We start from the raw sequence: 16,295 nt of genomic DNA on the forward strand, positions 1-16,295 counted from the left end.
TGTATGAGCTCCATGCTGAAGAGTGACCCAGCCGGTAGTGCACAGTGCTGGGGGAGAATAAGCGAGGGGAGATGCCTGCCAGAGCTGAAACGCTTCCTTTGGCTTTAGAAATTTGCCCTGTAGACACCAAACTTCCGTAGCCCTTCAGGTGTTGCATTACAGGTGCTCTGAGGCTGTCTGCCCGCCTGATGGCCACCGAGGAGCACCGGTGCTGAAGTGACTGCACAGGCGTTCCGCAAGCCTGGGGAGATCACCTGCAGTTCCGTCTTCAGGAAACATTTGTAAATATTGGCCGGAACTATTTAATAGGTTTTGGAACAAGGCAATTTTTGCTTTTTAAACCGTTTTGGATTCGACTGGGTTATCTCACAAGAGTTGGTGTATTTGTCACCCCATTACTCGCTGGCCTCCTCCTGCGTGCACATTAATGCGCTGAAATAGTCAGGGTCAGAGTTTCGTCTTTTCTCCTCTCTTAACTCTTGTGAAGTTGGTGAGAAATTAAGTTGATTTCCTTATATTCTGCTTACTCACCTGCTGAATTCCACAACACCCTTTGCACATGATCAAACTGGAAGGAAGCGGAGCAGGGTTAGTGTTAAATAACATTCCCTGGGGGTGGACTCCCTTTCTTTTATAGCTTTATTCTGTTTTTCCCTCCTCTCTCAACTCTGCTGACCCAGCCATGTTTATAGCAACATTTCTGGAGAGCAAATTCTTTTCTCTCTTGAAATATGAACAATATATTTTTAAAGAAACTCCCATCTAAAGGAATTATTTCTTCTCCCTTCGTGCAACTACTTCATTTTATTGCATGCAAGTTACTGACAAAATGCATCATTTTTTTGCACTCTGATCGGTTTGACATGTTTGTGCTTGATATTTACACCACTGTGAATCGAGTGGGAAGTTACAGTTTCTGATTCTGGGATCTCTGTGTAGATGGTGGTGGTGGTGCTTTTTGGCAATGTGTCTGCTGCCGACAGCAGGTTCTGAAATGACCGGGGCAGGTACTAAACTGTCACCTTATGGAGTGCTCAGGTTGTCTGGTGACAACTGCTACTTCTTTCTTGCTTTATGAATTTCTGCCCGTGTTTCTGACACATTGTCTTGCATTGCTTAAAAGTGAATAAGAGGTGGAAAGTATATGATGGAACATTTTCTTCCTGCAGAGAGACCATTCCAAAGGGACCTGCTGATGTGACAGGTGTCTGAAGGCACAGGTTTCCTGTGCTGAGCTGTTGCAGTATTTGTGGTTCTTGCCTGTCGTGTAGCTGTTGGTTGAATGCATACCGTTCTGGTTTGAGCAGGCCTTTGGTACTAGAGAATTGCAATGCACTGTTAGGAGGCTGGGTGTAAAATATCCTCTTTGCAGTCCTCTTTTCTTGAATCATTCAAGTTCTCTACCTTACGGGTTTTGTATTGCTAATACCCTTAGATGGTGGCAGAGGGGATATGCAGACTCCTGCTGTCCTAGCGTTGCTGCTCTGGTGATTTCTCTACTTTTTATATCAACGGAAAAAGGAGAGAAGGGAGAATAATTGATATTTGAGCTGCCGGGTGACCACAGGGAACGCAGCAGGCCTGCAGGAGCGGAGGAAGGAGCGGTGTATGTGGCTAATCTGACCAGCTGGGGCTCCGTTTCTCACCTGGTTTGTGAATGGGTAGCACCAAGAAAGGGAGTTTACAATGCGAAGGGTTGTGTTTCTACCGGGCTTTCAGCTGATATCTATTCACTGGTTTGTATCTCTCTTTCAGAAAGCTCCGAGCCACGCTGGATGAGTACACCACCAGAGTGGGGCAGCAGGCCATCGTTCTGTGCATCTCGCCCTCCAAACCCAATCCCGTCTTTAAAGTATTCGGTGCTGCGCCCTTGGAGAATGTGGTAGGTGTCTCTAGGAAAAACTATGTAATAAATTGCTCACCTTCTCTGCAGGTTCCGTTCTGCTCAAGGCAGCCTTGAGAGCCTGAGAGGGATCTGAAGGTCACGTTTAAAGCTCTGGAAACTGAAGTGGAGAGTGTATGGACATGAGGGTAGCGTGGGAGTCCTGTTTTCTCTGGGTGAATGGTTGCCCAGCACATCTCACCAGGGTTGAATATCCTGGATTAAAAACCAGAGGGAGCAGGTAGCAATGATGTGTTTGAACTCAGCTCAGCTGTCAGCGCTTGCACCTTGTTGCAGACCTGACAGTAAATGGAGCAGATCCTGACCATGTAAGTCTTCCTTCAGAACTTTTCTTTTAATCCCGTAAATACTTCCACTTGCCAGTGTTACTTGATGTTTCGTCATCAGCTCTTCAATGCAGCCAAGTCTTTGGGGCCAGTGGGTATTTTTTCTTGCCAGCTGTGGCGTTGTTTGCTCCTTCTGTTCTGCAGCACCTTGGGGAAGGTGGTTGGCCCTGCGTCCTTGCCCTCTCCTCTCCTGGTGCTCCTTACCTTGTTTACCTGAGCTTAACGATTCCCCACAGGTACGCAAGTACAAGAGCATGATTCTGGAAGACCTGGAGTCCGCACTAGCAGAGCATGCTCCTGCGCCTCAGGAGGTTAACTCAGAGTTGCCGCCCCTCACCATCGATGGCATTCCCGTCTCGGTGGACAAGATGACCCAGGTAAGCAGCCAGACATGGCAGAACCAGAGAGAGAGAGATTTGACATCTTACAGTCACATCCTGTTATTTTGCAGCGGAGCTTATGCCTACATCTCCAGGGGATACATTTGATGTTTTCTCTCCCATGGGACTGTAACAGCTCAGATAGTAGTTAGATGTGACACTTTGTTATTGGTGCTTGTTTTCTAGATGATGCTGGTACGGTCTAGAGCTCAGGCTGCTGGGAGCATTCCCCTTTGAGCTGTTTTTGTTACCTCCCATAAACTATGACCAGGGTAGCTATTTGTTCTGCACTTTGCAGTGATTTTTAGGCACTGAGGTCAAGAAGGTTGCTTGTGGAGTACCATTTTGGTTTATCCTCCTTGGACATTTCTTTTGTGCTCTAGTTCATTCCCTTCTCTGTTTTCTGCTGTGGATTGGAGCAGAGGGGAGCTTGCTGATGGTTTAACTCCATGTTAGACCCTGAGGGAGACATTTCTGATGGAGCCAGAGTCTCATCTGCCCTAGGAATGTGGGGGACTCCCTTTCTCTCCCAGTCCAGCCCTTTGCTGACCTCCTTATTGCTAGGTGAAAGTGAAGGGGACACCCCAGGGAAGCTTCCTGATGTTGGAGGGATCATCTATAGGGAGATGTCCTTCTCCTGGGGTGCAGGACCTGAATGCAGGCAGCTGTGTTTTGCAGGAGGCTCTGGGTACACTCAGTCTGATGCGCCACAACAAATTTTAAATGCTGAAAGCCAGTTTCTTCAGAGGGAGTAGTGAGATGGAAAGGACGTAGACTTTGGGCAACATACAAAGAGGTGTTGTAGTAGAGCAAAGTTGTGCGGATTTCCTCTGTGCTCTGCAGAAAGATCACATTCTGGTCAAAACACCGTTTCCATTACTTAGGTGGAATCAGACAAGCTCACGCTTCTAATAAAATTTTACAAAGAAATCTACTGTGCCTTGGCTGATAACAGGTTGTATTCCTAATCCATGACAACATAAGGCAAAACATAGTCACTAGATTTTTAAGACACGGGTGGTGGTATCTGCAAGACCTGTTTAGAGACAGCTTTTGTTTTGTATCATTAACAGTTTCCCATGGAAATGGGAAAGTAAAAAATGGAAATGTTTTAAGGTAAAATGAGACCACAAAAAGATCACAGGTGTGTAGCTCTGAGTTCATTTGTGTTGGCAAACAAAACGCTTGTGTTTATCTGACTTCTTTATGGCCTTGTCGTTGTAGTAATTAAGCTCAGTAATGGCAAGAAAAGTGCCTAGGACTGAAAATGGAGTAGGAGACATCTATGTGGATCTGCTCGGGCAGAGGGAGGCCATCCTAGTGTGGTACAAATGGTGAAACTGGAGGTGCTTGTACCCGGAGCACGTGGGCTCTGAGGAAGGAACAAAGCAAATGAGCTGTTGCTGGTGGGGCGGTGGAAAGAAATGAGAGAGAGAGAGGGAAATGAGCGTGGGTGAATGAGATCAGGATGTGAGGTTGTTGCAATCCAGTAACACATCTGAGAACCTTTTCTGGTTCGCCGTGCGCAGAATATGTGCACGTAAAAAAGGGCCAATAAAAAAGATCTGTCAACTGTTTGGCTGTTAATGTTGCACGTGCCATCAAAGCAGCAATAAAAGTGACAAGCTCTCACTTCAGAGAGGCCTTCAGCTGGATTCATAATGCATATTGTTTATTGTTTGTGCTAGGGTTGGAAATTGAATATTTTAACATCAAAGGTTGCTGAAGTGTTTTCTGGTTCTATTTTATGGATAAAATACTAATATCCATAGAATTCTATGGGTAAAATACTAATACTTTTCACGTTAAGCTAAAAATAAGTTTGGAGATTTTTTTTTTTCTTCCAAACATGACATGCCTTGGTTTTCGGGAAACCTTGCACAAAGATTTGGCCAAGCCCAGTTGCCCCCGGGGTTTGATTGCTCTGCATTTCCATGTGTGAAGCAGCTCTCCAGCCCGAGGCACAAGCTGCTGGAAGGGATCTTCTGCCCTCCCCACCACCCCTCTCAGCACTCCTGTGTTCCCAGGCTTCTCGTGGCTCTGTGGGATGAGAAACGTTTTTTCTTCTCCATGTTCTGCGGGGCCTTTGGTCAGCAAGCGTGCAAACTGCTGATGCAAGAGCGTAGCAACGTAGAGCCTCTTATTTCAAGTCCTCACGTGCTGTGTTGTGGTAAAACAAGTATCTTGTTAGGAGTAGCCCTTGTCTTTTTGGTACAATGTGGTAACTCAAAACAGCTTTGTGAAGGTTTCTCCTCAGCTGTGGACAGAGTCCATGCTCTTTGTGCCCCGTTTGGCCAACCATCTCTGTCCCGGTTAGCCCAGCCGCTGTGGTGTGCACCCGTGTTGTGGGCACCCAGCGCTGCACTGCCTCGGTTTCCCTGCATATCATCTAGGGACGATAGATAAAGATATTATATATATATAAATATATAAATATAAAGATATTATAAATATCTTTAAAAATTTTTCGATATCTTTGAATGTCTGCAGGCCACTTGAGGACAGAGCACTAGGTTTGAGCGACAAGACTGCAACGCCTGGGTGGATTTTCACAACCCAGCAGGTCTGTCTTGGAAAATTTTCAAGGAGTGGGATGCTGCACGTGGTGCTTAGGAGGTGATTTTGTTGCTGAAAGCGTCCAGCTGCTATATAGGTATTTTGCCAGACTTGGGGGCAAACTAAACACAGATATGCTGAACATGATGAGGACACCATGCTGTCTTGGGTTTTGCCACAATTGCAATTTGAATTACGTTCGTTTGAGAGAATAAATGATAACTCTGACTCCTACGTCGCTGCGACCTGTTGCGCTGCTAGAGGTGCCATCGTTTTTTTGTAGGACCCTTGATTCCCAGAGCCGCCAATATGGTTCTTTGTATTTGCTAACAAGAAATGAGCTTTTTCGACTAAGTTGCAGAAAGCCCTGCAGAAAAGCAAAATATTTATAAATATAAATTGGGCAGCACAATTAAGAGGTTTGTCACGGGGAGTGGAAAAAGGAGGCCTGTGCTTTCGGCAGCTGCAGGTGGCAGCAGGCAGGTGGTAGAGGCGTGAGCTCCTCAACGAGGAGATGAAAATAACTCTCCTCTTAATTGCTCTGCTTCCCTGGTGGTCTTGAGGGAAATAAAGCCTTTAGTAGCCTGAGCAAAGATGCTTCTATAAACTTGAAAATGGAGAGCATCACCCACCACGGCTGTGCAGAAAAAAAAAAAACGTATTGCAGTGGGGCTTTTACTCTGCTGCCATTACACAGAGAAATCTCATTGCTTTATGGACTTTGGCTACGTTGACACTATACGTCAGAGCCGAGTTTGCCCCTAAACTTGTTCTCGGTTGCTCGCTGATATGATTAAGGAGTAAGATTGGGTAATGCTGAGGTCGATGCTTCAGTTGGCTCTCACTGAGGTCACTATAATTTGTTTATACTTTTTTGAACGGGTGATTTGTCCTTTAATCTGACTTTTTTTTAATGATCTGCAGTCTGCTTATACAAGCCAACAAAGTTTATCTGGGCCTCTCAAAAATCATCTTGATGTCTGTTTGCATACTGCCCTGCAAAGAGCTTTAGCACAAACAGCAGATCTCTTTGTGTGCAGGAGAAGCCAAGCACCGAAAGATGGTAACTCAACTCAGTTTGCGGCTGTCGAATCCCCTCCGTGCAGGGGCAGGGATGATCCTGCAGTGCTGGACCCCATCGCCCGGGTACATGGTTTGCTGGTGCTCCCTTCTGGTCCACATCAGAGGTGTGGTGTGGGGACAGCCTGCGTTTCTGCTCTCCCAGCGGGTCGTTGGGCTGTGGCAGAGAACACATCCTTGTTTTGCCATGGAGGGACCCTAGAGTTAGGACTCGGGTCCCCTGTGCAGCTGAGCTTTAGCACTGGATGGTTGTTCCAGCAGTGAGAAGGGCAGTGAGTCCTACAAGGTACTGGATGGAGAGATGAGTGTATACGTCTAACGGCCATGCAGGCAGCTGCCTGCTGTTACAGCAATTAAATTTAGAGACTGCTTCGTGCAAGAACAAGCTGTTGTGTCCAGCGCTCAGATCTCCAAACTCTGCTAGGAGGTGGTGGTACCGAGAGGGACAGCCTGATCCCCTGGTGTGCCCTTCCGAAACATTAGAACTACTCACTCATTCTTATGACTTGGGTATGGTTTCAGGGTGGAAGAGAAGGATTTGCATAAAGACTAAATCCATGAGCAGATATTCCGTGGGGAGGCCCACGGCACCTCCTGCTTTTTTGCACTGATGACCAGGTGGGTAATTTTGGGCTGGATTTTTGTGGCCAGGCATAAATTACTGCATCTGTGGAGTGCCATCACTTATTTTTGAGGACACCCAGGCTGTACCTGCACCTCGTCTTTGCCATGATGAATTTATGACAGTGACAAGCCCGATCTCATCCTGCTTGCCAGAAAGCACCCGGCAGTGAGACCGTGCAGAGTTTGGTCAGGGCTATGTGAGTTTTCATATCAGGAAATTCATGATGACGGCTTGGTTGCTGCCTTGACCGATGCCTGGCTTTTTAATCTGAATGTTGAAACATTAATTGGAATTTTAAACATAAAGAACATTTAGTCTAAAATTGGCTGGTGCAAAAAGAAGGGCCGGTGAACAAAACACCTGAGTGCTTTGCTGCCGTTGCTGCTTTGCCCTCTTCCACTTTGCGGTGCAGCTGAGGTCCTGCGTGGACTTGACTTCGCTTTTCCCACGTGCTGCCTTTTGGAGATCCTGTGACTGAGCTGTGGGGACAGGTAGAAAATTCCCAGCACAGGTTTTGCTCCCTTCTGGAAACCACATTCCTTAGCAGGGCAGAAACCTTAAGACCGAAGCATTGCTGGGTGTTCTGCACGCTGGACAACTTGTTGTTCCCAGCACTGGCATGCAGTTGTTTGTGCTTTGGGCCATTGCAAATGGTAGAATCACAATTAGCTCACTACCACTAACGCTTGACTTTAATGTTAAAACTTAGAAGACACTTGGTCTGTGTACCAAAAGGTGTAAAAGAAACATTGCTTACAGTTTCTTTCAAACCCCTTATAATTATATGAGCCCTTTCCAGAGCTGGCAACCGTGCAAATCGGAGCGAGCTGCTTTTTTGTGGTTTTTTTTTGTTTGTTTTTTTTTAGCAGGGGTTTGACTTTTTTGGGTGGTTCATGGATGGAGATCCCTGGAGGTATTTAAGGGTTGTGTCGATATAGTGCTTAAGGACATGGTTTAGTGGTGGGCTTGTCAGTGTTAGGTTAATGATCGGACTAGGTGATCTTACAGGTCTTTTCCAATCTAGGAGATTCTGTGATTCTCTGAACATGCGGCTCCCACAGATGAAGTGGTCGCACCAGTTCCTCCCAGTGGCGCCCTGAGAGACTCGGGGTCTTTGTCTTGGTGCTGTAGCCTGTGTCAGAGCCCTGTCTGCCACCCGGGTGAGGTCTCGTTATGGCACTAATTAGAGAAGTCCTTGTGCTGGAGCAGGTTGTAACGCTGCTGCTGATTGTCTCCCTGGAGGATTAAAGGCAAACCCTCCTTAACAAGTGCCTTGAGTAGCTTGAGCCGCTGAACTCCCTAGGACCAGTAATTAATCCATCTGGTAACAAGGAGCATGGCTCACAGATAGCAATTCTGGGAAGGAGCTTTTAACTGTTTTTGCACCAGGCAACTCAATGCCCTTAGAAGGTTTATTTGAATAACTGGGCCCTCGACTGGGGAACCTGAAGCATGTCAGGGTGACTGTTGGCCCTGCAGTGGAAGGTGCATTGTGGACAGGCTTGGCCTGGGCTGGGAAAAAGGGCACCAAAGTGTTTTGGGTTTTTTTTTTTGCCTCCCTTTATAATTCAGGGGTTTGGTACGGCTTCTCTGAGCTGGCGCAGGACATGCATGGAGTGGAGGAACTGAAATGCAGCTACTTCTCTGAGCAGGGCTGGTTCTTCTGGGGCATGCAGCAGATACGCTATATATGGAAACACAAGTATACTGGATTTTTATTGCCTTTAAAGTCCCTAGCCACCGTTGCAAACTGTACGCAATGTAGTAAATCATTCATACAAAGAAATTGTTTTCTTTTTGCCAAAACACACTTCAATTTTTCTATTTAACTGTGTAAGCTAGAGCCCATGTTACATCTTCCAGTTGGGCTCTGGCTTTGAAGAGCAATCCTGTGTCCTGAAGAGCTGCTGCAGATCCTGTTGCGTTTAGTGTTGTGCTTCAGGGCTTCAGGCTTTTTGCAGAGACCACAGAGACAATCTGGAGTCTCCTGTTCCTCTGAAGCCTTCCTCCGTTCCTCTGTCAGACAGATGTTACGGGAGACTTTAGTACATACTCCCTATGCTAACCTGGAAAAAGCAGCTTGTAAATGAGTTGATTTGCAGCTTGGAGCCAAGGGATACAATATCCAGACTGGACCCAGGGTGTCATTCAAGCAGGATCATGGCTGGGAGGAAGGGACGCTCTTATGACAGAAGAACAGGGATGGCTGAGAAGTCCTCCATGAGCTGACCCGTGTCTCTGCTAGCTGGGACTGCGTCATGGCTGTGGTGGCAACCGATGCTCTGCCACGGCTGTGCCCCAGAGCCCTGAACATGCAGGCATCTTCGGGGTTGTAAGGTACCCCCAAGGACTCCCAGTGGCACTGTCACAAGCTCAAATAACTTGCTCTTAAAGCTATGAAAGGAGGCAGGGAGATGTTCTTAAATGCAGCTATTTAGCTTTAAGTTAACATGATTTTCTCGGACCTATGCGGTTCATGAGCTCTGCTTCTCTTCCTGCTCTGTTTCTGCAGCTGAACCAGCGCCTTTTCCTGAGGCTCTGGGCAAGCAGTGCCTGGTACAAAAACCAAATGTGTCATAAAACCCTGTGTGAGTTTTGTATTCTCTTTGGTATCGCTAAGGATATTACTTGCTCTTGGTGACATGTCTGCACGATTTGCTTTGTAAGTCTATTTTTAAGGTATTGTCTCCTGATGGTAAAGGTGGCCACTGGTTGACCAGTGGGTGCTTAGGAGAAGTAAAATTAGGTTGAAAGGTGTCAACACTCTGGCAAAAGTTAAAAATAGATTCAGAAAATTAGTCCAGTGTGTGTTACATTCTGCAGGGGTGGAGAAGTGTATGTGTGAGATTACGGTTTTTACATTCGAGTGGCTCACCGAAGCTCCATCCTCGTTGCAGCATCTATGTAAAATGTACGTCAGCTCACGTCTGAGTTCCTGTCGCTGTGGGGACATTGAGTGTGGGTTTTTTTCTGTGTGACTCTGGTTTAGTTTTTTTTTCTCCCTTTCAGGTTGACTAGCTCTCTGCATGGTAGTGTTTGAACCATGAAGTGTGTTAATACAGCGTGTGTTTGTGCCTTATTGTTGTAGTTGGCTGACTTAATTTTGTTTCTGCTCTTCCACATGCTACTGAGCTGTTCTCAGCTGAGTCTTGGGAGAAGATGGTAAAGTATTTGCCCATCTTCATCAGGCATTTAGGATTCTTCCAGTTGATGGTTCCAACAGGATGGAAGTTAAATGTAATAACTCTGTACTGTGCACCTCAAAACTACCAGAGATAGGAGTTCCTAAAAAACTCTTGACCCTCCTATGTGGTTTGTTCCAGGCACAGCTGCGAGCTTTCATCCCTGAGATGCTGAAGTATTCCACAGGTCGAGGGAAACCAGGCTGGGGCAAGGAAAGCTGCAAGCCCATCTGGTGGCCTGAGGACATTCCATGGGCCAACGTTCGCAGCGATGTCCGCACAGAAGAACAGAAGCAGCGGGTGTGTATCTCCCATGTCTGCCTTGAAATTGAGCGCAGGGGCTCGCAGCCAGTTTTTGTGGGAATAGTTTTCCCCTCGAGTGACAGAAGAAAGGACGATGTTGGCCCTTCCTTGACTTTGTGTCAGACATTCAGCCTGGGAGAACAGTGAGATGAGAGAGGCGTAACCTTCAATCTGCCCTGTCCCTGCTGGGGTTGTGTGACGAGCCGGTATTTGAGCCACATCTCTTTCTGCAGCGGGTGCCCTTTTCGTTAGCTGTAGAACCTGCTCGCCTCTGTGGCCTCACGAAGCAGCCTACCCAGCCTAGGACCAGTCTGCTCTCCAAGTATGCAGGTCACTTACTGTAGAGCCTGTATCATGGCATCTTGAAGCCTCTGAAGGGATACTGTCCCACCCTCAGCAGCAGGGACCTTTGTACTTAAAGGGGAGCAGTCAAGGATGTGCAGTGAAGCCAGGAAAAAATAAGAGAAATGAGAGAACTTGGTGAAAGGGTCTTGGGTATCAGTTCGGGCCATGGATCCTATGTGCAGGTGATGTTTCTACCAACCCATCACAAAGATAATCAAAGAAAGCTACCAGGGTGTGCAAGCGGCAGGACTTGTGCAGGCTGATGTAGGTCTGACTGGATGGTGAGGCTGGAAACGGTGGTGTGGCAGTCGGTGCTTTCCTAGGTAGGGATGGTTTTCTACTTGTCGGCCCAAATCCCTTAGTCAGAATTTCTTGAAAGCTGGCGAAACAGATTTCCTTGGGAAGCTTCCCTTTCCCTTGGCCAGACGTTACTCACTCTGTGTCAGTACACAGCAATGCAATACCCCTCCAGAGCGGTTTTCTTCATCTTGGAGAAAGGGAGGAGATGAGCAGAGAGGGATTAGGTATTGGGGCCTTTGGTTTGTTTGAGAATTTGTTGAAAACCACCCCATAAAACGCAGTAAAGAAAAGCATGCAAAAGACAGCAGTAGCAGCACTGCAGCGCTTCAGAAAACTTTTATGCTGACTCTTCACTCTATTTATTTATTTTTATCCTACTGGTAGGTGTCATGGACCCAAGCGTTGCGGACTATCGTGAAGAACTGCTACAAGCAGCATGGGCGTGAAGACCTACTCTACGCGTTTGAGGATCAGCAGACTACAACCACACATAGTATAGCGCACCTGGTGCCGTCACAGACGGTGGTACAAACCTTCAGTAACCCTGATGGCACTGTGTCCCTCATCCAGGTGAGTGAAACCCTCCGGCTTTGCATTTCCAGCACAGCTGACTCGGGATGGAATTGCCTGCGTCAGGGAGGTAGTTTAGAGCGAACTCCTTTTGGTAGCTTAACTTGTCCTTCAAGAATTTTGTCTTTATCTGTATGTCTTAGCCTGCAGGCTTGGTAGCCCAGTGCTCCCGCCCAAAGAAACGGTCTTGTTCTCTCTCTTCCCCACTCCCATCCCTCGTTCTCCTGTTACGGCAGCACAAGCATTTCTGCAGCTATTTGGTCAAGCGATTCAGGGATCTTACCTGAATTTAAAAAAACCCGTTTACAAACACATACAGTTCATGGTGTGGCCACACAACGCCTGTGGTGGCAATGGGATGGAGGTGTGGGAGAAGAGGTGGTGGGACTGCGACTGCCTTTCTTTTATGGCATGAAACAGAACTTAATCTACAGCATTAGGTATTTCTGTGCCCCTTGTTCTTCATCTTACACCTAAAGTGCAATAAATCTATTACACACACCAAATATATGTTTATCCTTGTGACACCTCCTGCGGTAAGGATGCCTCTTAGGCTGTTTTACAGAGGGGGATTCAGGGCAGAAGGGGCTGAGTTCAGGCAGTGGCTCTGGTGCTGCTGTTTATTCTGTGTTCCCCATGTGGGGGAGGCAGGTTCTGGCAGCTCAGGCTGCCAAAAACTTAACTGGTCTCTTGAAACTTCCCGAGAGCTCCTCGTGGCTGCGGGATTTGAACCTCAGTTTCCCCTGTGGCCCTCGTACCAAACTGGCCCAGCGGTTTGTCCCTCTCGATCATCACATTTTTAGTGAAGTCTCAAACATCGTTTTCTGTTGACTGTTCTCATCTCGCAACCATGAAGATAAAAACATGGTGTGAGAGTTTGTTTTAGGGTTTTTGTGTTGTTTTTTTTTCCCAAATGAAAGCTTTCCGGTGACTGTTACAGCTTTCTGTTGCCGCACCGAGGCCCGGCATACTTGCCGAGCTGGTTCTGTTTGCTCACCTGCTAAAGTACATTTTTCCTTTGACTGGTGTTCTTTTAGGTGCTGGGCACCTGAGATCCCCTCGACTATCTTGCATTTATAGGTTTAATTCTCCTTAGAAACAAAGCTGCACATCTCCCTGCCTTTGTCTTTTCCCAGCTGTTAAATGGGGTAATTTCTAAAGGCAATGGGGTATTGAGGATGAACTAATGTTTGCCAAGTGCCTGGAGATGAGAGACCCAGAGAACGGTGAGCAGGGAGCGTTATAAATGAGGGCTGGTGAGCAGGATGTTCTGACCCAGGACTACTCGGTGGCTTTTTAAGTGACTTACCGTGGGAGAAGCGTGTTGGCTCCACCTGCGCAGTGCACTCACACTGGGGAATGGCAGTGGTGTCCCCCAGCTGCTCTTTGTGAGGTTGGGAGAATAGCGAGGACTCTGTCTCCTATGTGAATGTAGGGGACAGCACAAAGGCTGGGCAAAACTTTCTTCTGGGCCATATCCACTCTGGAAGCTGCCATAGATTAACGTGGCTGCAGTGTGTGATTTCCTCTCCCGGCCCTTTGACATTACTCCGTATTTTTTGTGAGCTCTGCAATTACTGTTATTCTCTGTGGGTGCGATGCTTTTTAATGTGAGACCATTTGAGTGTCCCTTTGCCTGAATCATGTGGACTTTTCCCAGCAATAACAAGTGTGTCCAACTGCATTTTGTTGACTTCCGCAGGTTGGCACTGGTGCTACAGTTGCCACGCTGGCTGATGCCTCAGAGTTGCCTACCACAGTTACCGTCGCACAAGTCAATTATTCCGCAGTGACTGATGGAGAGGTAAGGACCTGGGTCATGTTCATGGTGCACAAACCAGAATCGCCCTATCTGACCTTCGATAAATATTTTCTAGAATTAAGTGGTCACAGAAAACACCAAGCCTTGCTTCCCCGCACTGTCGTCTTAGGGGTCAAAATACATGTGAACACGAGACTATAGAATTTCATGTCCTGAACTATTGTTATTTTGACTCAGGACTGTAAGAATGCAATTATGGTGGAAGCCTCAGTTCTGAATTTTATACATTTTTTTGATATCTCCTATAGATTATTTATTTTGTGAGGTCTGCTGTAGCAGATAAAGACTTGACCTACGCAAATACACTTTAATGTACTCATATTGAGCAACGGTTTCATGTGTGCTGTAGGTCCTGGGTGCTGGTTTGTCAGTTCAGGGTTTGGAGTGATGCCTGGGATATTTTGAGCCTGTGGTTCGTAAAGAATATTGTGTGACTCTGGGCAAGTCCTGAGATTCTTTGGCCACTGATCTCTGGATGAAATGGGACTGTTCTTTTGCTGCAGCTTTTAGGGGGTTTTGCAGGTAAATCCTGGGGAGAGCTGTGTAAATACACAGTAGTACAGAGACAACAGGAGATACTGCGGAGTTACTGTTCCGTTTACTGTCAAAGTTTCTTCCACTGCTTTACAACTTGGCAAAGTTGTTTCTGTCGAGGACTTGATTAGACCATTTGAGTCCCAAAATCTGAACACTCAAATTTACATGCATTTATTTTTTTACTTTTTTTTTTTAATCGAGTAATAAAGGGGCTTTTTTGTGTGTGTGTTAAAGGAACATTCATTTAATGTTACGATGATTTTTTGTTTTAAACCCTTTTCACCCCCAAACCCACCTGGAACTCAGGCTGTGGTTCACATTCTGCCCCTCTGTAAGCCGGAGTTCCTGGCCGGACAGTCTGTGCGCAGGAGTGGTGAGGTCTGGTCCTCTCTGCCGGGATGGGGCTCTCGCAGCGACAGGTGGCAGCACAGAACAGCTTTGCTCTGCGCCAGACCCTGTTTCCATCTCAGACCCACAGTGACACAGCCGGGCTCTGGGACCGTGACCTTGAAGTACTTTGGAGCTGCTTTTGAGGGTTTTCAAGAACCGGCTGGATCTCTTGGGATCTGGAAGAAGTTTTTCAATGGCATAAATAGAAAGTCAGGGAACACAGGCATCTAATTCCTAACGCGAACGGAATGTCTAAGCAATATCTTGGACAAAATAAAGACGCAAAAGTAAACTTGCTCTAAGGATGGGTGCTATTTCTCTGCATGCAGAGATGCGCAGCCTGCTGGCAGCCTCTCTAGGGACGATTTTGTCCTGGTATCTCCTGCTGGGTGAAAATCTCAGTTAGCTCTGAGTAAATCGATGTGTTTATAGGATGCCAAGCAGTGTGGAGCAGGGATGCTCCCTAGTATCTCAGCAGCACAACCTTCATGTTAGCAAGGAGAAGGGCCTGGGCAGTCCCTCCTTCTTTTCCAGGCCTTGCTCCATCCCTGTTCTGAAAAAGCTTAGGCATCTTTGCGGGGCACTGAATATCACAGTCAGAGGCAGAGATTTGCCTTATCACTCTGATGTGTGTTGCCATGTATTTGAAAAAAAAAAAAAAAAGTATGCCTGCTCCTCTTCTGCATGGTGGTGGGAAGGGTGTCTTTCCCAGCTCAGCCTTGCTTCGGTTCGGTTCTGGCATGGCTAATGAGTACCACAAACTTGATGCGACTCTCTCGAGATCTCTGCCATCTGCAACTTCTTCCTCTCTGGGCGCTCAGACTTGGTTGCATCTTTTCTAAAAAGACGTTGCCTTCTCTCAGATCAACTTCCTTTCTCCTTCTCGCAATGCACTATCTCACTGCTTCCTCCCTGCTTTGGATCCTTCCGCCCAGGGTCAGCTCTGGGCACAGGAGAACGAAGCAGTTGCCTGGAACGTCAGACGGCTGGGGATGGCTAAAGAGCTACGACGAGTGCCAGCTTTGCCTGTGCCCAAGTGCTGGAAAACCAGATTGGCAGCTGCTGAGGAGTGTGTGATAGCAGATGTGAGTGAGAGCGCGACAGCTTCTCTCTCCCTCTCCATCCTTTGATGGGACTAACCCTTTTCTTGCCCAAAGGCAGCAAAATTTACTTGTCCTTTTGTGGGGAGCCTTGAGCCAACTCTGCTTCTATGGACTTTTGAGCTTTCTCCATGTTAACAAATTGAGGGCTTTTTTTTTTCATCACATTCTACGACATTCTTATTTGTGAGTCTCAGCAAGACGGTGAGTGGCCTGAAATGTTTATGGGGATGAGAACAGAGGTGGGGAGGGTGAGGGAAGGTCTTCCTCTTGCAAAGCAGCCAGTAGGATTTGTCAGCTGATGGGCCTTCATCCTCCCCTTCTTTAGTATTTTGGTCCAATGCATATTTCTAGTTCACATCCTGGCGGATTTTGCGGCCGTACACTCATTGTCTCATGAGCTGTGAAGTCCCAAATGGGGAAATGTGGGCAAGGTGGAAAATGAGCAGCTGAGACTGAGTGAATTTTAAGGAATATGAAACCTACCTACGTAAAGGTCTGAAGTTAGGGAGTTCTACTTTGCCCTGGTGAGGCCACATCTGGAGCACTGTGTCCAGTTCTGGGCTCCCCGGGTCAAGAAGGACAGGGAACTGCTGGAGAGGGTCCAGCAAAGGGCTGCAAAGATGATGAGGGGACTGGAACATCTTTCTGATGAGGAAGGGCTGAGGGACTTTGGGGCTTTTTAGTCTGGAGAAGGGAAGACTGAGGGGGGATCTTATCAATGCTTATAAATCCTTAAAGGGAGGGTGTGGGGGGGATGGGAACAGCCTTTTTTCAGCAGTGCCCAGTGACAGGACAAGAGGGAATGGGCACAAACTGGAACATAGGAAGTTCCATCTAAACATGAGGAGGAACTTCTTTCCTTTGAGGGTGGCA

The 16,295-nt window shown here is 47.1% G+C and overlaps 1 protein-coding gene across 1 annotated transcript in view; it reads left to right on the forward strand.

Annotated features, from left to right (window-relative positions):
- NRF1 (nuclear respiratory factor 1) overlaps positions 1 to 16,295 on the forward strand; it is a 76,254-nt gene that overhangs the window by 23,585 nt on the left and 36,374 nt on the right. Inside the window, exons 4-8 of the mRNA XM_082490165.1 lie at positions 1,756 to 1,882; positions 2,466 to 2,606; positions 10,194 to 10,352; positions 11,385 to 11,570; positions 13,273 to 13,374. Of these exons, the coding sequence (XP_082346291.1) occupies positions 1,756 to 1,882; positions 2,466 to 2,606; positions 10,194 to 10,352; positions 11,385 to 11,570; positions 13,273 to 13,374 (715 nt within the window). The remainder of the gene's footprint in view (positions 1 to 1,755; positions 1,883 to 2,465; positions 2,607 to 10,193; positions 10,353 to 11,384; positions 11,571 to 13,272; positions 13,375 to 16,295) is intronic.

This window comes from Vanellus vanellus (assembly GCF_965231255.1).
Source record: "Vanellus vanellus genome assembly, chromosome: 1".
NCBI lineage: Eukaryota > Metazoa > Chordata > Aves > Charadriiformes > Charadriidae > Vanellus > Vanellus vanellus.